Here is a 20,609-nt window from a genome sequence, read left to right as displayed (position 1 = left end):
CAGACGAGTTTGAAGTCTATTAAATCGTAAGGTTTTAGCATTTGTTTGGGAAGTAGTGAGCATACGACTGGATCAATGAGACTTGGATTATACTGAACACAAACTGTGTGAGAGTTTGTAATGTAATGTTTTGATATAGTTTAGCTGTTGTTAAACACAGCCATCATATCATTTTCTGTTTTTTTTATTCCTCAATCATGTGGGCATGCGAGAAAAAGCTTTTTTTCAATAATCCATGTTAGATAAGGGAGAGTAATTGATATACAAATGGTAATTTTGACGGTATGGTATTCCTTTAACAGAATCACACGCACTGCCTCTAAAATCATCTGCCTTCCCACATGCAGTCTATCAGACATGATCCTGAGATCTATCACACACCTGGCACTCACACTATCAAAGGACTCTGATCACCCCCTAAACCAACACATTACTTCCACGTGATAGGAGATACAGGACATGGAGGAAGCTCTTCAGCAGGAGTTTAGTTTGAACAATCTGTCTCACTGACACTGCTGTGAGTTGGGAAAATTGATTGAATGTGTATATGAAGATTTTGTGAACTGTCTATATCTGTAAGTTACTATCTGAATATTGCTGTGTTTATCTGTATGTTGCTGTGTTTATCTGTATGTTTCTGTGTTTATCTGTATGTTGCTGTGTCTATCTGTATGTTTCTGTGTTTATCTGTATGTTGCTGTGTTTATCTGTATGTTTCTGTGTTTATCTGTGTGTTGCTGTGTTTATCTGTATGTTTCTGTGTTTATCTGTATGTTTCTGTGTTTATCTGTATGTTACTGTGTTTATCTGTATGTTGCTGTGTTTATCTGTATGTTTCTGTGTTTATCTGTATGTTGCTGTGTCTATCTGTATGTTTCAGGTGTTTATCTGTATGTTGCTGTGTTTACCTGTATGTTGCTGTGTTTATCTGTATGTTTCTGTATTTATCTGTATGTTTCTGTGTATATCTGTATGTTGCTGTATTTATCTGTATGTTCGCTGTATGTTGCTGTGTTTATCTGTATGTTGCTGTGTTTATCTGTATGTTGCTGTGTTTATCTGTATGTTTCTGTGTATATCTGTATGTTGCTGTATTTATCTGTATGTTCGCTGTATGTTGCTGTGTTTATCTGTATGTTGCTGTGTTTATCTGTATGTTGCTGTGTTTATCTGTATGTTTCTGTGTTTATCTGTACGTTGCTGTGTTTATCTGTATGTGTCTGTGTTTATCTGTATGTTGCTGTGTTTATCTGTATGTTTCTGTGTATATCTGTATGTTGCTGTATTTATCTGTATGTTCGCTGTATGTTGCTGTGTTTATCTGTATGTTGCTGTGTTTATCTGTATGTTGCTGTGTTTATCTGTATGTTTCTGTGTTTATCTGTACGTTGCTGTGTTTATCTGTATGTGTCTATGTTTATCTGTATGTTTCTGTGTTTATCTGTATGTTGCTGTGTTTATCTGCTTGGACATGTATTTGTTGCATGTCCAAGCAGGACAGGCAGACAAACAAATTACTTCAAAGTAAAAAAAAAAAGAAGCAATGATATAGAAAAGTTTTTAACATCTTTTCCAAAAACAAATTCATATTCTGTCCAGAGTCCTGAACTTTTCCAGTTTTGCAATGCTGCACCAGAACTGACCCATTACAAGCTATTATCTGTAAATCAATTGCAGACCCAACCCAGTTACCTAACATGTTAATATAAGAATCTCCAAACCCTGTTGTTTTATATATTGTTTAGAGATATCAGAAACATTTAAGTATACATTTATTATTATTATTATTATTATTATTATTATTATTATTATTATTATTATTATTATTATTATTATTATTATTATTATTATTATTCTAAGGTAAATAAGGAGAAGCGGAAATGTAGAGTTGAGATTATTTCGCATATATTAACTGTAAAGTTTACAGAATAGCGACGACTGTATTGAATCCAGCAGGTGCGCCAACATATATACGTTACGTCAGCCGTTTGTTTATTGTCAGTTGTGCTGTCAGTGTTGCTCCTCACCTTTCAACATTCAAACAATGAAATACATTTTACAATATAGATAAATACTAAATAATTTTGATTTTAATGTCTTCAGGGATCCTAGGTGTTAATTAGCGGTATGAAACTAGACGTATTTTGCACAGTGCCTTTCAGTGTACATCCTATAAATACCTGTTGAATGAGGATTCCATTTGATTGATTGATTTATCAGATGTTAAACAGTTAACTGAACCTGCTATGGTAAGCCAGTTTCATGAAAACTGAAACCCGTAGTTAAGCCCAAGGAAATGTTCAAATACTTTGTTTTTATGTATTGTTATTTTATGTTGAAGGGTTTTACATTTTAACCAGAACCACAAAAGACAGTTGTTCAGTGAAATTAAACCAACATGTAATGGATATGGTGTTATAATGTCAATGCAGAGTATTCTAATCCCTACATAGCCAACTAATCATACAACCCTCTAAAAATGTTCACAAGTCATGAGCATTAGAATCTTTTCTCATCTCTAACATCCATACCATGTGGAAAGCTCAAATCAGAGTGCATGCAGGCAGCTCTGAGCCCGTGTGGAATAAACAGGAATAAACATAGAAGTGTTTGACGGTGCCACATTACAACTGGGCCAAACACTCTAAGACTATACAGCACTTTCTGTTTGCATCACCCAAAACATATCCATCCCAAATGGAAATAAAAAGGGAAACACAAGAGTAAATAAATCCATCAAAATCGGCTTTATGTAATTTTACACTATCAAATCATTTTGACAGAAGCACAGTGTCCCATTAACATGGGTCTTATATTCCTGGAACACTAACACTCATATCTATCCATTTAAAAACAGATGTTAGTTATTGTGTGTACATCCAGAAAACAATATGTCATAAACCATTTATTTACCAATGACATGCCAATTAATGGTATTTCTGACAGAACATATTCCAACTCTGAAAAAATAACTATGACATAAGCTCCCCTCAGTTCTAAAGAGCCTTTTGGCCTCTTGCAGCTGTTTGTTTTGGTTTTCAGGCCCACAAAATCATGGTGTCTGGCAGCTATCAGTGACTCCCTACAGGCAGACGTGGCAGGCAGACGTAGGCCTGGGCAAACAGGTCGATGTTCAGGGGGTTTCCATCCAGACGGATATCCTCCAGTTTGCGGCGGATGAAGTTACGATCATGGCGGTTACAAAAGGTGTCCTTATGAAGAGACTGGATGTTGTTGTTCTGGGGTAGAAGAAAGTTTCTGTTGGTGTTTTAGCACTGAACGTGTTAGCATCAACATGTGTGAAGGGGCAGTGTTGACTCTACAAAGCATTCCCTCACAACAAAAAGAAATTACAGTTTGAGTCAACGGAATTAAAGGATGAAGTGATAACAGCCTCCTCAATCAGAGGCAAAATCAAGGAATTCTATAGTATCTTGTTTAATTGTTGTACTTTTTTGCCTCTTTCTTTTTAAGAAGGAGGCAAACAAATCCAACAATAGCATGAAAATACATGGTCATGTATATGCAACAAAACACATTCTGATTTAATTGCAGCAAAATCAGAAACGCTTGGTAAATGTGTTCATGCATTTGATCTTACTCCATTGAGGATGTATAAGATCTCGAAAGGTAATTCAAAACAAAAGAAAAGACATTTAAAAAATAAGACATTTTGGACATCTGTTCGTGCTTTCAACAAATCAATGTTAGATGTCACAACTTCAGCCAGCTCCTAGTATTCACTCTGCTGCCTGCTCTGTTTACTCTGCCATATTCTAACTCTCTTGTCATTTCCACCTGACCATCCCTGCTCACATATTCTCCTTCTTGCCATGTTCCTAATCAGCCTTGCAGTATACTGTATATACCGGCCCCTCTCCACTCATTCCCAGCCAGATTGTGTAGTTTTTATCTGCACCTTTCCATCCTTTGATGCCTGCCACTGTCTGGATAAGTTAGTCTGCTTTGTCTTCTGCTTTTGCTGATAAATTATTATTAGTTGTCTTGTGACTAATCTGGTTACCTGGCAGCAAACTAAATGTCCCTTTCAAGGCACCAAAGAAGAAGAGGCATTGAATGAATGTGCTTCTACCTGCAGGTGTAACACTCTCAGGCTCAGTGGTAGAGGTGTAGGAATGTAATCCAGGTTATTATTGGACAGATAGAGGAATTCCAGCTGGCTCATATCCTGCATGGATGAAAAAGAAACACATAACAGAGTAATAAATGCAACTATCTACAAGGGGGAGCCCCAATACCACATAATATGAACTATCTAGTAAGATCTATCTATATTGTAAGATATTTACATTTTCCATTTTTCCCATCATGTAATCATTGTTTTATGAAACTGCATGGCTGCAGGCCTATGGGGAAAGCAACTGGATCTCACCATAATTCATCTGGAGGCTGCTTCAACACAGCTACCTAGATGTATTATGCTCTCTGATACTGCAGCAGCACAGTTATTGCCTGCTTCAGATATACTGTAGGTGTAAATGTTACCACACACACACAGCTGTGGCTCAAGAGGTAGAGTGGTCGTCCACCAGTTGGAGGGTCTGGGGTTTGATCCCCAGCTCCTGCAGTCAGGTGAAGGTGTATTAGGTCATTTAGTCTCACTTGTAGAAACTACTGTTACTGGACATTGTGAGCATTGCCTTAAAGAGATTATTTTGATCCTAAGAACTTGCTTTTGCATAAATGTAGAATTAAAAATAAATGCTGTACTGTTGAAATGTGCAGGATATTTACCTTGAATCCCTCAGAATGTACACCACGACTGGTCAGCCTGTTGTCACGTAGATCAATGTGTTTCATGGTGATTGGCAGCTCAGGCATGACCTGCAGGTTGTTATCAGCCAACAGTAAATCCTGAAGCTGTGGCAGAGTGCGAAACACATCCTCATCCATCCCTGAAATATGGTTCCCTGTTAGGTCAATGGACAGGAGTTTATCTGAAACAAACAACAAATAAATACTTTTGTAAATTGTATGTAATTCATCTAAGAGTGTATTATCGGTGTGTCCAAAGTGATTCCTCACTGAGATAGATAAAGTCTGTGTTCTTGACATGTCGAATCTTGTTGAAGCGGCCATAAAAACGGGTGGTGTCTTTGGGCAGGAGTGGGATCTGATCCAGGCCCATGTCATCGCAGTACACACTCCCACCAATGCACACACATAGTAGGCAGGAAGGCATACCTGCACACAGAGAGGGCAAAGTTTTAATACCTATGCACACATATGCAGACACACAATTAGGCGCCCAAATTTATACAATTACTGATATATTTGTTTTACTTTTTTGACAGTAGATGCATTATACTATAGTCCTGTATAGTGGATGCTTTGACCTACCCATGCCAGTGTCGGGGCCAAAGAGACCTGGTCCCTTGAAGTCCAGGGTGATGGGTGCTGGAGGCAGGGTCAACTCCTCCTCATAGTGTTCAGCTGTGGGCTGGCTGTCTGCAGAGGGGTTGTGTGGTGCTACGGTGCCCACCTCAATCTGTTCGCCCAGGGCAGCCACAAAGAGAGTGACAGCTCAAATCAGAGTTTTTTCATTTGAATGGTATACATGTTTTTTTTTTATCACATTGTAGATTTAAAAGGACCAGTGACAGATCTTTTTATCGGGGTTTCATATTTGCAGTGAGGGAATGAGAAGACAGTGAAAGAGAAGAACATGTTGTATTATTTATTTTTTGAGGCTAATATTTGTGGAATAGCTCAAATATGGCATTGACCCGCCCTCCTTTGCTGCTGATTACTTGTTGCCTCGTTGTTTGGGTTGATTAGGTTTAAGCATGAGGAGTGTGATTGGTTAGATATGTCTATAGTCTACTAATCTATGTTGAGTACCCCAAATATTTATTTTAGAAATTATCCTTAGCATTTAGAAACTGCCAGATGATCACCTACATATGTTGGGCAATGTGTATAATTAGCTCACTGTCACTACCTTCCGTTTTGTCCAAAAAGAAAGACTACATCAGGTAGCAAGGGGTGGTAGGAGGTGTTGTGTGTCAGGGTTTGAATACATTAGTTTTAATTTGTGAAGTTTCTTTCTTTAACTGTAAATAAATAAAGAGATATAAATCTAATTGTGGCATTACTTTCTTTCAGCCCTGAGTACTGTCTTTAGATCTTCCGCTCTGGCTGCATAGTGTTCCATCCCTTCCATCACCTCACCTTTTGATCCAAGTCATCATAATCATAACTGTCTCCATAAATGTTGGCGTCCAGGTTTTCCCAATCCATCTCACTGTTCAGGTTGTAGGTCTCAAGGTCAAAAGCTTCATCATCTGGCACACCCGGGGGGAAGCCCATGTTAGGATAGGGGCCCATGAAGACCAGGACCAAGGCAAGTGCCATCCTCAGTGACTGCAGAGACATCCTCAGCTCAAACAAGGGAGCTACCTGCTTAAGTCAGGAGAGAAGCGTGAAGGGTTTACCAATGTCAATGTGTTCAGTTACGGTTTCTCAACAATAGCAATACCTATCGTTGAGAACACTAACAATATGTTCTTGGTATTTTACCAGTCTTTTGAGGATTGAAAATTTGGCTTACACCAATGACAGAAAATATTAACTAACTAGTTGATTAAATAACATATGGAAAAACAAAATCATTTAAAAGTCTTTCCTTTTGATGTCTGGTCAGAATTGTCTAAGAGGGATTGTTACGGCCACGGCCTTATTTATCTGCGAGGATTACTTTGTGGATGCATGCACCTTGTTTTCCCTATTTAAGTATGCAGATTTGGATGTGTGACCGCCGCCCCTTGATTGGCTGCGGCGACACCTCCTCCTCCCACCTTGATGACGACCGAGTTGTGATTGGCGTGTACCTGTTCCGGTCCACCAATCCAAGGGACGCTGGAGAGACCAGAAGTTACAATTGCCCAGCCAGCTCTACAGTCGGGGCTGCTGGTGTTGACAGCCATATTTATTTCTGTTTGGGTCTGTGATTGTCGTGGTATCACAGGTATCAATATAGGGTATTGAACGTAATATTTTGTACATGCCATTTCGTGTTCGGTGCAAACTGTCCGTTTTGTTTAGTTGGGACAGTTTGATCGTCAGCCTGTTGAACAAGCTGTTTGTAGAGCTTTGTTAAGCACACTAGGTGCTCCGGTGCTATTTATGCTTTGTTTGTATGAATAAAGTTTTCACCCCGAGTTTGTTTTGTTAGTTTGGCTTTGATGCCTTATTTGCTCTTGTGTTAAGAGCCCTCCTTTTGTTCTTTGTGGTGTCGTTAAAAGCAATTGTTTGTCAAATTGTCCACCATATTTAATAAATATATCTTATTTTACCATCAACATCTGGTTATATGTTACTCCCTTTTCCCTCGCCGAGCCGGGTCGTAACAGGGCTCATGGGGCAAACAATAAAATGCTCCATACTCAGCCTAGAATATTGCAAATGTTGAGTTACAGTACCTTTTTCAAATAAAAATAACTTCTTCTTTTTGTTCAAAACTAATGAACATTTTATGGCTGCTCCTCAAATTGCTCTTGCACTTTCACTTTCTGATAGAGTTGACTATATAAGTGCAATTGATCAGGAATTATGATTTAAATTCAGATTCAAGTTTGAGTTTTAGGTTTCGGCATCACACAGAGACGGCTTTGCTTAGCAGGTCAAATGACCTCCACTTAGCAACAGTTGTTGTTGGTCTTAACTCCATGTTAGTCCTACTTGACCTTACGGCTGCATTCAACACTGTTTATTATGATATCTTATTCAATGGACTCCCTTATCACATTGGAATGAGAAGTTAACTCTGCTCTTTGCTCTAACATTTCTAACATTTCCTCATGTATGAAACTTTCTTGTGGTGTATCTCAATGGTCTATTCTGGGTGCTACTCTTTTTACATTTTACATGCTTCCCCTTGATCACAATATATCCTTTAATTTCTATGCAGATGAAACGCAATTCTATCCTATTATCAACCGTTTTTTGTAGTTTGGATGCCCTAAAAGACTGCTTTGATGATAGTATGTGTTGGATGTCTTGTAACTTTCTCCAGCCTCCAGATTGATCACATTAAGACTAAATTCATGATATGTTCCCTGCCTGAGAGTCAACATTAATAATAATAATATAATAATAAGCTTTATTTGTATAGCACCTTTCATACAAGAATTGCAGCCCAAAGTGCTTCACAGCAAAAAAATAACAATTAGTACAAGATTAGACAGAATAAGAGCATTTACAGTACAATAATCACAGTGTTGATGTAAATGAGTCTGAAGTACCATTATAAAAATAGCAGAATTAAAATAGTATAAAATAGCAGATAAAATAGCAGAATTAAAATAGTATAAAATAACATTGGAAACATGCCTAGTTTCCCTAGCTGTGCCGTACTTAACGACCCTACTGCCGGGAAATCACATTCATTACACCATTCTTGTAAATGGAAAAGTTGACTTCATGCCAACCCAGTCTTGTTTTTATCAGTAGAGAATCATCTCTAAAATCAAATCATTTCTGTCTAGTGTAGTGACCGGGAGAAAGTTATTCATGCCTTTTTTTTTTATCTCATCTGGATTACTAATCCTCTATATTCTGCACCAAAATGGTATTTAATATTCTGCAATTATTCCAAAATGCAGCTGCTCAACTTTTAACTGGATCCACAAGAGGAGTGTACATTAACCCAATTTTAGCCCTTCAATGGCTTCCATTGCTTCCCGTATAAAGTTCAAAAATAATATAAATGACTTACAATGGATTTAAATTGATTAACTCCAAGCTATATCGCAGACCTGCTCAACCTATACATACAACAGTCCACTGTAGAGCAACAGAAACAAGTCTTCTCACTGTTCAGCTTCAACTTTACATTCTGACCTGAACTCTGATCTCTGAGTCAGAATACGGCCCTATGTCGGCTCAAGGAGAACACTAATGGTAAAGTGAGCAAGGACCTGAGAACTACCCCACCCCCATATTCCAGAATGTTCAGCCACACACACAATGGGAACAACGTACAAAAGGAACTGATTGTTCAAAGGAAAACTGAAATACTTATAGTCAAAGTATTCTTCAGGAACTTTTGCGAAATTGATTTTATGTTGGCAAACTGTAAGAAAGTGTGTGTTCAAGCTATAACTCCTTAAAAGATAACAGCTCCCAATTCTCTTTGATTTGTCAAATTTCATATTGCTTCCATACATACTGTAGTTTGACGGCAGACTCTGTGCAGCAAAGACTTTATTGTGCCTTATTGGACGGGATGCTAAAGCAGTTCTTGTGATGTCCATTTTCTCATCTCCAGCACTTAAGCTCTGCCCCGAAAGGACAAAGGCAGGGGAGACCACCTTCTAAGGTTGTCCTTTTACAGAATGTGATAAAGATGTTTATTCAAATCAAATATTTTAATAACAGGTATCCTAATCATTACACCCCCTGGGGGGCTCCGATGTTTAACCCTAGAAAGTGTGGTACAAATGCCAAGGCTGTTAAGTTTGCCAATCAGTTTCATTGGGGAGATTGTGTTGAATGCGGAACTGAAATCAACAAACAGTGAGGGTTGAGTGGAGGTTAGTGGAGACGGCATCCTCTGTGGATCTGTTGGCTCTGTATGCAAACTGGTGAGGGTCCAGTCTAGCTGCAATGTTGTTTCTGTTGTGCTGGAGAACCAGTTTCTCAAAGCACTTCATCAGAATGGGGGTGAGTTCCACAGGTAGTTGTTTGGACTAGATACTGCAGACTCTTTAGGTACAGGGACGATGGTGGCTGTCTTGCAAACATTCAGGTGGTAGACTCATGTGACAGTGATATGTTGGAAATGTCAGTTAGCTGTTGGCACATTTCCAGGGATGTATTCGGGCCCAGTAGCTTTACTTATATTCACTTACAGAAGGGTTCTTCTCACATCCACTGTGGATGCTGGGCAGACTTGACAGCTTGCTCTTTATTAAGGAGATCAAATCGAGCATAAAAGGTGTTAAGTTCATCTGGCAAATACATAAAAAGCACTTCTGCTTTTGCAGTATGTAATATTCTGGATCGCCCGCCAAACATCTTTAGTGTTGTTGGTGTTGAGGTCTCTCTTCAGTCCCTCCTGATGCCTCAACTTTGCCTCCTTGATGCCAGCTTTCACTCTTGTCATCCAGGCTTTCTGGTTGGGGAATTATTTGATTTTATCATCAATACACTTGCTGATGTCACTGATGATGTATTCCTCAGGATTGATGTGGTTCTCCTGGGTGACGGCATCTCTGAACCAGTCTGTGCATTCAAAACCGTCCTGAAGAGCTTCTGTAGCTGCACTACATATTGTTAGTTAGGTATGCCATATATTAATATTTACAGAATAAGTTGGGCTACTCAGAAATGCCATTATTGTGCATGCCAGTGGTACTACAGATGTTTTCGGAGGTTTTTTAAGGAAAACATTTTATTTTTGCCTATATTTCCACATCTTCAACACACTTTAAATATCTGTTTAACAATGGATAAAAGGCTTGTCAGTGTTCCTGTGATGTGAGAAGTAGATGGAACATTCTGAGCATTAGTATGCTCAAAATATACTGATTTAAAGCAAAAATAAAAAATTTTAATTGATGTTTTTTACTTATTTCCATTTGGAATGAAAACATTTGGAGTTTTTGCCATTAGGTGAATCTGCACCACGGACAGTCCTTTAAAAATGTCACTGTAACCATGAATACAGACAACCATCACCTCCTGAGATTCAGAGTATATATTTTACCTCAGAAACAGAAGTTAAGGAACAACAAATCTTTCTTTTGCAGCATGATCTTAAGTTAGGTGGAGCATCTTTTCACATTGGTGACATCATGAGATCATGAACTCTTGCATTGGGAGGTCCTCAACTCATTTTGTTAGTGTTGACAATGTTATGTGTTATCCGTTCAGGGCTTTTGCCATGCCTGTTAACCTTCTAAAATTGTTTAACAGTTTGAATAACAGTCCGGCCCGGGTCCCTTCCCTGATTAGTGAGCCAAAAGAAGCATTGTTGGCCATTTGGTCAGAATGCCAAAGGAATGTTTGCTTTGAAAGCTGACAGGACTGTGTGAATGTTGGCCTGTTGGGACAGTTCTACAGTTAGTCCTGGGTTTTAAAAGACAGTCGTGGCTATATTGTTGCTTATATCCTGGCATAAATTGCAAAATGTTTACACACTGGTTTATGTCAGGCTGCTGATTAGAGCGCACAGTTCCACAACAACTGTAGTACAGTATATCTGAATGCAAGCAATCAGGACCATTGACTTTCACCCTGCAGACTAGAACAACAGATAACATGTTACATATAACAAAGTTATATTACTGAACTAGAGCCTGCAATACATAGTTCTACTGTGGAATTAGAGCAATTCTTAATCTTACACTGTTTTCACTGTATTGTAAGCAGTCTGTACACAGAAATAATTAAGCATTCCAACAGTGATTATACCAGCCACTGCAACAGAGACAAATGTCTGAAATAAAGCAGAATAAATCTCTTCTTGTTTTCATCCAGTCACAATGTATTAAACATCAGAGCAAATTATCATCTCTTGACTCAGCACTTAAATGAAACATGAACATTACCTGCCTGAATAACATGAATAAACAGGATATGCAATAGTTGCAGATAACTTACTGCTCTGTTTCCGCTGTATGTTGAAGACTCCACAATATTCAGTTCTTCTAATCCGGTTTCTATTCTTTGCTGTTTCATCCCCTGGGTGCTCTCAGACTGGTCCCAGAGTTTCCTGCGGCCCCTGTTGTTCACTTGGCTTCAGAGTGGCCTGTGGACAATGCATCATTATACGGTTAGAGAAGGGGGATGACGTGGCAGAAAAACAGGGGGGGGCTATGCAGGTCATTTCAGTCAATGTATACTCAGCTGTCACTAGTGCCCCCTTCAAGATACACACACCACACACACGCACACGACAGTCGGTAGAATTTCTGCTGGAATCACAGTTGTTGTCACTGTCACAGCAGCAGGCAAAAACCTCCAAGAACAATGTTCCAAAAAAGAAACAAATACACCCTCAAATACCAACGTGTCCTCCAGGCTCATTGTATACCTTTTTATCCCTTTCTTTTAAGGTTATGGTTTGTACCATAGATTATAATGGACGTAATGTCCGTGACGTCACCCATTGCTTACTGGAGAGCTGCTGTAAATTTGACGTTAACGTACCATATTGCTTCAATAATAAAAATAAAATATTACAATATTTAGGTTAACGTTATTTCTGGAACCATACTGTAATGTATAAACACACTTTATTGTAACACATCGTTAACGTTACCTGGTCTAGCATGGTAAGTTAAACGTTACTATTGCACAACGTTACTTAACTGACCTTTATTTTCCAACCTTTATGACATGTTGTTGCCCTCAGGCAACAAACTACCTTGTTAGACCCCACAACACCCCTTTAATTAAAATAAATAAATATAATATCAGCAAACATGTCTGTGTCCAATGAAATGAGGGGCTGAAGTGGGTGTAACCTTTTGTCTGGGAGTGTAGCGGTCCTTTCTGGAAGCAAAGCTGCATGGGACACAGTGCTACCAATTGATAAGATAAATCTCACTTTTTAACATGTTTAAATTGAAATAACTTCACATGGAAAAATATATGCATGAGTATATAAAAAACATATTTGATTGTGTAAAGACTTATTTTGTTTTTATTTATATGCTGAAACTGTGTATCATGCGTGTGGAAATGTGCTCAGATGCAAAATTATGACCCTAGTCAAAATTGTTACATTACTATTAACTGATATTTACAGGAAATGGACACCAGAACCTTTTATGGGCAGAATGAATATTATCAGGCAGTGAAGTTGAAGAGAGTAAGCAAGAGTGGATCCCAAAACAGGTAACATGTGTGTGTGTGTGTGTGTTTATTTTGCATGCATATCAGTGGATTAAGAAAGGTATAGGAACCATCTGCCTGCGTTCTTTTAAGAGAATACTATATATACTATAATGACACTGGCACTGACAGCTTTAAGCTCTCTCTTAAGAGAGAGCTTAAAGCTCTAGTGGTGAGTGAGTTGGTTGAACGGGGGATGATTGTGTTGCCAGTACGGCCAGAGCTTGCTGTGCTTGAGGGCACACCGAGTCAAAAGCTTGAGGGGGAACCCCAAGGTGCTGACGCAGTGGCAGAAGTTGATGGCGAGGTAGACGGGCGGATGAAAACTCTGTTCACGTTGCCTCGCTATGAGCCCCTGTCTTCTATCATTTCTGGGTCCAGAGACGGGGCGCGACTTAAAGGTCGCCTTGCCCGTCTCCAAATGGAAACTCATGAAAAAGCACAAGACAGACAGCATGAGATCAGGAAACTAGAAATAGAAGCTGACAAAGCTGTTCGGCTGCGTCAGCTGGATCTCGAGGCATAGATGCACGCGTCGAGGGCGTTTATGGGTACCACAGGTACGTCCCCTACCTCCACCTCCTCACTACCCCGCAGTGCCTTCGATATTAATAAAAACATTGTTTTGGTGCCTGTATTTCGTGAAACTGAAGTAGATTCATATTTTGGTGCGTTTGAGCGCATTGCCTCAGCTTTACAGTGGCCGCCTGAGGTATGGCCTCTTTTAGTACAGTGCAAGATTTATGGCAAAGCTCAAGAAGCTATTGCTGCACTTTCGTTAGAGAATAGCCTGAAATATGATATGGTTAAAGCTGCTATCCTACGTGCTTATGAATTGGTCCCTGAGGCGTATAGACAGAAATTTCGCAATCACCGAAAAGCTCCATCCCAGACCTATGCTGAGTTCGCCAGGGAAAAGGGAACTTTATTTGATAAATGGAGCACCTCTTGTAAAGTGGACAACTATAGTTCTCTGCGAGAACTGTTGTTAATGGAGGAATTCAAGAAATGTGTGTCTGACCGAGTTGTTGTGTATTTAAATGAACAGAAAGTAACGTCTCTTTCCTCTGCTGCAGTACTAGCCGATGAGTATGTGTTAACTCACAAGGTTGTTTTCCCGTCAGCCTCTGCTGAGAAACCTCGTTATGGTCCGGCTCTGCAGCCTAATCTGTCTAGATCAGTGCAGAGTAGAAGAGAGGAAAGGTAGTGTTACTACTGCTATAAACAGGACTCAGAGAATGTGTTGGCAGATGCTTTGTCCAGGTTGTAGGTAACCTTTGAAGTGATGTATGTGGTATGTTTCATTAGGAATTAATAGGTTGTGTTTTAAGGGGGGGAGTGTTACGGCCACGGCCTTATTTATCTGCGGGGGATTACTTTGTGGATGCATGCACCGTTGTGTCCCAATTTATGTATGCAGATTTGGATGTGTAACCGCCGCCCGCTTGATTGGGTGCGGTGACACCTCCTCCTCCCACCTTGATGAAGACCGGCTGTGATTGGTGTGCACCTGTTCCGGCTCGCCAATCCGAGGCGCACTGGAGAGACCGGTGACTACAAATGCCAAGCCAGCTCGACAGTCGGGGCTGCTGGTGTTGTCAGCCACATGCCTCGTACTTGGGTGTGTGTGGATACTAGAGTATTGTGTATATTGTTGGTTGAAATTGTGTGTTCTGTATCCTAGGTGTTGGAACTAGATTTACCTTTGGCGTCAATTGATTAGAAGTTTGCAGCACTTTCTGTTAGGCACGTTAGGATGTCCCGGCGTTGTTTTATGTGTTCTTTTGTTGTCAAGTTTTCTCCGAGTTTGTTGCGTTAGTTTGGCTTTTATGCCTTATTTGCGCTTATGTTAAGAGCCCTCCTTTTGTTCTTTGTGGTGTCATTAAAAGCAATTGTTCATCAAATTGCCCACCATATTTAATAAATATATCTTATTTTGCCATCAACATCTGGTGTATGTTACTCCCTTTTCCCTCGCCATGCCGGGGTCGTAACATAACCCGAGGAAGATGATGTCACAGAGGTTGATGTTTTACGCCTACCCCGGTGGAGAACACTCCACAAGGCAACCTACAATGCTTATCCAGAATAGCAGGGCCTTTCCAGATCTGATATCAGGTCCCCCTTCCAGTATTTTAAGCAGTTTTTAAGTGGTGTACATGTCATTGTTTGGTTTACCAGGCACCCGCATGTTTTGGAACAAAGTCTGCCGAGTGTCCCAGGTAGCTGACACCATGACACTGAATAGATGGGAGGGCATCAAAAAAGCAACAATAAAGATAGACAGGAGAAAAGTGATGATCCACTCTACAAGATCTGACCACTCATCTAATCTCAAAATTGACATCAATCCCAATGGGTGAGAAGCTGGCTATTAATGAGCAGTTGGTGTCATTCAAGGGAAGAAATTGCCTGAAGCTGTAAGGGTTCCTTCTGTTCGTTAAATGTTTGTTGTTTGTATTTCCTGTTTTATTTTGTGTTACTTATCCCTCCTCTCGTTTCACTGTCTCCACTTCCTGCCCCATGTGTTTTCCATTAGTTCGTTAGTGTCACAGCCACGCCTCCTGTCATTCCTTGTGTTTTCCCTGGGTCGCCTGCTTGTGTCTCTCTCTCTGTGTATGTGTCTGTGTTGTGGGCGTGTCGCCCCCATCACTCTCCCTTGATTGCAGTTCAGTCAACTCACCTGCTCCAAGCCTCACTCCTGCCATCCATTAACTCATCAACCCAGCAGTATATCAACCCCAGTCTTCAGCCACTAGTCGCTAGATCGTCTACTACAGTGGTAGTTTGCGGCTCTGGCTGTGTAAATTGTGGATTCAAGTACATTTGCTTGTGTTTTTTCGTATTAACTCTTACTGGTTTTTGTGCTACAGGATCCCTGGCTTCCTGTCCACCCGCCTGCTTGCTACCCACTTCACCTTCTGCCTCCACGAGCCGGATGTTCTCCGTCCTCTGTCCCCTTTCCCTGGAAACCCCTTCAATAAACCTCCTACCTATTGCTCCATGTTTGGGTCCTTCAAATCAAATCAAATCAAATTTATTTGTATAGCCCAATATCACAAATTATACATTTGTCTCAGTGTGCTTTACAGACTGTACAGGTTACGACACCCTCTGTCCTTAGACCCTCGCATCGCACAAGGAAAAACTTCCTAAAAGAAACCCCATAATTAAAGGGGGAAAAATGGAAGAAACCTCAGGGAGAGCAACTGAGGAGGGATCCCTCTCCCAGGACGGACAGACGTGCAATAGATGTCGTGTGTACAGGATAAACAACATAGTACAAATACAACATTTGACAGAAATTATGTTGTGTTGAAAAAAAAAAGAAATAGAAAGTATGGATGAATCCAGGAAAATGTCAAAAAGGCTTCCCTGTGTCCAGCAGGACCAGGGCAGCAGGCGCTGTCACGATTCATGATCCTGATGTAAACTTTATCAGTGGCAACTTGCCACATGAGAGACAGACACTCCGGGGATGATACCCCGGATGGTGAGTTAGTAACATACATTTACATAAATGCATACAGATAGAGAGGGAGAAGAAGAGAGGGGAGGGGAGGAGAGAGGAAGAGAAGGAAGAGAGCAGGGAGGTGTCCCCCGGCAGTCTAAGCCTATAGCAGCATAACTAGGGGCTGATCCAGGGAAAACCTGAGCCAGCCCTAACTATAAGCTTTATCAAAAAGGAAAGTCTTTAGCCTACTCTTAAATGTGGAGAGTGTGTCTGCCTCCCGAACATAAACTGGAAGCTGGTTCCACTGGAGAGGAGCTTGATAGCTGAAGGCTCTGGCTCCCATTGTACTCTTAGAGACTCTAGGAACCACAAGTAACCCTGCAGTCTGGGAGCGTAATGCTCTAGTTGGTTTATAAGGTACTATGAGAGCTTTAAGATATGCTGGAGCCTGACCATTAATTGATTTGTAAGTCAGGAGAAGGATTTTGAATTCTATTCTGTATTTTACCGGGAGCCAGTGCAGTGCAGCTAATACAGGAGTAATATGATCCCGTTTCCTTGTTCTAGTCAATACACGTGCCGCTGCATTTTGGATCAACTGAAGAGTCTTAAGCGACTTTTTGGGACAACCTGATAACAATGAGTTGCAGTAATCCAGCCTTGAAGTAACAAATGCATGGACTAGTTTTTCTGCATCATTTTGAGACAGGATGTGTCTTATTTTTGCAATGTTACGTAGATGAAAGAAGGCAGTCCTTGAGATTTGTTTTATGTGGGAGTTAAACGACAGATCTTGATCAAAGATGACGCCAAGATTCCTTACAGTGGTGCTGGAGGCCAAATTAATGCCATCCAGAGCTTCTATGTCATTAGAAAATGCGTTTCAGAGGCGTTTAGGACCAAGTATAATAACTTCAGTTTTGTCTGTGTTTAACATCAAAAAGTTGCTAGACATCCAAGTTTTTATGTCCTTAAGGCATGCTTGAAGTTTAGCCAATTGATTGGTTTTGTCTGGTTTAATTGATAGATATAATTGGGTATCATCCGCATAACAATGAAAGTTTATAGAGTGGTTCCTTATAATATTGCCCAAAGGAAGCATATATAAGGTGAATAGAATCGGTCCAAGTACAGAACCCTGCGGAACACCAAGACTGACTTTGGCTGTCATGGAGGATTTATCGTTAACAAGTACAAATTGAGATCGCTCAGATAAATAGGACTTGAACCAGCTTAGTGCGGTTCCTTTTATGCCAACACAATGTTCCAGTCTCTGTAGTAGAATGTCATGATCAACAGTGTCGAAAGCAGCACTGAGGTCTAACAAGACAAGAACAGAGACAAGTCCTTTGTCTGATGCCAATAGAAGGTCATTGGTAACTTTCACCAGTGCCGTCTCTGTGCCATGATGAACTCTAAATCCAGATTGAAAAACCTCAAATAAACTATTTTTATGTAAAAAGTCACACAACTGTTTTGCGACTGCTTTCTCAAGGATCTTAGCAATAAAGGGAAGGTTAGATATTGGCCTATAGTTAGCTAAAACCTCTGGATCAAGACTAGGCTTTTTAAGAAGTGGTTTTATTACAGCTACTTTAAAGGATTTTGGTATGTAGCCAGATAATAGAGACAGGTTGATCATATTTAATAACGAAGTGTTAATTAAGGGTAAAACTTCTTTAAACAGTTTAGTTGGAATCGGGTCTAAAAGACAGGTTGATGGTTTAGACGATGAGATTGTTGAAGTTAGTTGGTTAAGGTTGATTGGAGTAAAACAGTCTAGATATATTTCAGGAGTTACAGATGTTTTTAAAATTCCAACAGTTGAAGTTAAGTCATTACCAATTGAGGTCAGGAGGAGATTAATTTTGTCTCTAATAATTATAATTTTATCGTTAAAGAAACTCATAAAGTCGTCACTACTGAGAGATGTAGGAACAGAAGGCTCTGTAGAGCTGTGGCTCTCTGTCAGCCTGGCTACAGTGCTGAAAAGAAACCTGGGGTTGTTCTTATTTTCTTCTATTAAGGAAGAGTAATAAGCTGCTCTGGCATTACGGAGAGCCTTCTTATACGTTTTAAGATGATCTAACCAGACTAAACGAGATTCTTCCAATTTAGTGGAACGCCATTTACTTTCAAGATTTCTCGACTTTTGTTTTAGTTTGCGGATTTGTAAATTAAGCCATGGAGCTTTCTTTTTCTGTTTTATGATCTTCTTCTTTAGAGGAGCGACAGAGTCGAGTGTTATTCGCAGTGAGGCTGCAGCGCTATCAACAAGATGATTAATTTGGGAGGGACTAAAGTTAGCATTGGAGTCCTCTGTTATATTGATATTGAGTCCTGGTATTGAATTAAGTGCTGATGGAATCACTTCCTTAAATTTAGTCACAGCACTTTCAGATAAACATCGAGCGTAGGATATTTTGCCTACTGGCTTGTAGTCCAGTAACAGGACTTCAAAAGTTATTAAAAAATGGTCTGATAAAAGAGGATTATGTGGACACACTAATAAACTTTCAATTTCAACACCATATCCCAGAACAAGGTCCAGAGTGTGGTTTAAACAGTGAGTTGGTTCATGTACATTTTGACTGAACCCAATTGAATCTAATATTGAGATAAATGCATTATTAAGGGTGTCACTATCAACATCCACATGAATATTAAAGTCACCTACAATAATTACTTTATCTGTTTTAAGGACTAAATTTGATAAAAATTCTGAGAATTCAGATAGAAATTCAGAATACGGAGCAGGAGGGCGGTACACAGTAACAAATAAAACTGGCTTTATTGTTTTCCATGTTGGGTTTGAGAGCGTAAGAACAAGGCTTTCAAAAGAGTTATAGTTTAGTTTAGGCTTAGGATTGATCAAGAGGTTTGAGTCAAATATGGCCGCAACTCCACCTCCTCGGCCAGTACCTCGAGGAATGTGAGTATTAATATGACCAGGTGGAGTAGATTCATTTAGACTGACATATTCTTCATGTCTCAGCCAGGTTTCAGTGAGACAAAATAAATCAATCTTAATATCTGATATTAAATCATTTACCAATCCAGCTTTCGTTGATAAAGATCTGATGTTTAAGAGCCCACATTTAATTTTTCGATTTAGTTGTACTTTTGCAGCGGTGGTGTTTATTTTAATTAGGTTTTCATGTATAACTCCTCTTCTGTTAACCATAGACTTGATTCGTTTCAGTGGTCGTGGGGCAGACACAGTCACTATGGGGATTTGAGTGGGTGACTGCCCGGAAAGAAGCACAGAGAAGTGTGTAAGACTGCAACTCTTTGTCCTGGTCTCAACTCTGGGTTGTCATGGATTAGGTCCACTAATAGACTGTGTAATATTATTGGATATGAGATCTGCTCCAGCCAAAGTAGGATGGATGCCGTCACTCCTAATCAGACCAGGTCTTCCCCAGAAAGTCCGCCAATTGTCTACGAAGCCCACATCATTATCTGGACACCACCGTGAGAGCCAGCGACGGAATGATGACATGCGGCTAAACATGTCATCATTCAAAAGATTTGGCAGAGGACCAGAGAAAACTACGGAGTCCGACATTGTTTTGGCAAATGTACACACCGACTCCACATTAACTTTAGTACACTCCGATTGACGCAATCGCGTGTCATTACCGCCGACGTGAATAACAATCTTACTGTATTTACGTTTAGCCTTAGCCAGCAGTTTCAAATGTGCTTCTATGTCGCCCGCTCTGGCACCAGGAATGCACGTGACTGTCGTCGCTGGTGTCTCAAAATGAACGTATCTCAAAATTGAGCTACCAATAACCAGAGTTGGCTTCTCAGCTGGTGTGTCACTGAGTGGGGAGAATCTGTTAGAAACAGCAAGCGGTTGGTGGTGAACCGTGGGCTTCTGCTAACACTTCTTTCGGACAGTCACCCAGTCTACCGGCTGCTCGGGTCCCGCCGGGGGACGGCTAACAGGAGATACCACTGGTCGACCCGCACCGACTATAGGGGGCTTGCTAACAGCTACACTTGCTAACCGCTGACTAGCCATGGTGCGGAGCCGCTCATCTATCCCTCTAAAACTCGCCTCCAACCCTGCGTATAAACTACATTTAATACACGTACCATTATCACTAAAGGAGGCCCAGCAATAGCTAAACATGAAACACACCGAGCAGGAGAGAGCAGAAGAGGGAGATGCCATCGCTAGCTGCCGAGCTGCAGCAGCTAACGTTAGCAGAGCCGAACGGAGCGTAAAGAATTGAGAATTTAGCAAGAGTCGCTAAGAGAAGGAGGATAAGGACAGAGTTGTAAG

The 20,609-nt window shown here is 40.3% G+C and overlaps 1 protein-coding gene across 2 annotated transcripts; it reads right to left on the bottom strand.

Annotated features, from left to right (window-relative positions):
• Positions 1-2,330: 2,330 nt before the first annotated feature.
• optc (opticin) lies at positions 2,331-11,762 on the bottom strand. Of its 2 annotated transcripts, none has more exons than XM_029432096.1 (7): positions 11,626-11,762; positions 6,193-6,423; positions 5,362-5,509; positions 5,047-5,205; positions 4,756-4,958; positions 4,094-4,189; positions 2,331-3,239 (listed from the first exon to the last, which is right to left on the bottom strand). In XM_029432096.1, exons 1-7 carry the CDS (start codon positions 11,701-11,703, stop codon positions 3,072-3,074), a joined length of 1,083 nt encoding a protein of 360 aa, XP_029287956.1. In that variant the 5' UTR covers positions 11,704-11,762; the 3' UTR covers positions 2,331-3,071. The 2 variants fall into 2 exon arrangements, with proteins under 2 accessions (XP_029287956.1, XP_029287957.1); XM_029432097.1 differs by having other exon boundaries at positions 6,193-6,420.
• Between the last annotated feature and the right edge of the window lie 8,847 nt (positions 11,763-20,609).

This window comes from Cottoperca gobio, chromosome 5, assembly GCF_900634415.1.
Source record: "Cottoperca gobio chromosome 5, fCotGob3.1, whole genome shotgun sequence".
Taxonomy (NCBI): domain Eukaryota; kingdom Metazoa; phylum Chordata; class Actinopteri; order Perciformes; family Bovichtidae; genus Cottoperca; species Cottoperca gobio.
The sequence above is the reverse complement of the archived record's forward strand: the minus strand, read 5'-3'. Positions and strand labels throughout refer to the sequence as shown.

Excerpts from the sequence above, each read along its gene's own strand:
- optc (XM_029432096.1), bottom strand. The coding sequence starts at position 11,703 with ATGAAACAGCAAAGAATAGAAACCGGATTAGAAGAACTGAATATTGTG. Across the intron at positions 6,424-11,625 it reads CATACAGCGGAAACAGAGCA|CAGGTAGCTCCCTTGTTTGA; the intron begins GTAAGTTATCTG and ends TCCTGACTTAAG. Across the intron at positions 3,240-4,093 it reads TGAGAGTGTTACACCTGCAG|AACAACAACATCCAGTCTCT; the intron begins GTAGAAGCACAT and ends CTTCTACCCCAG.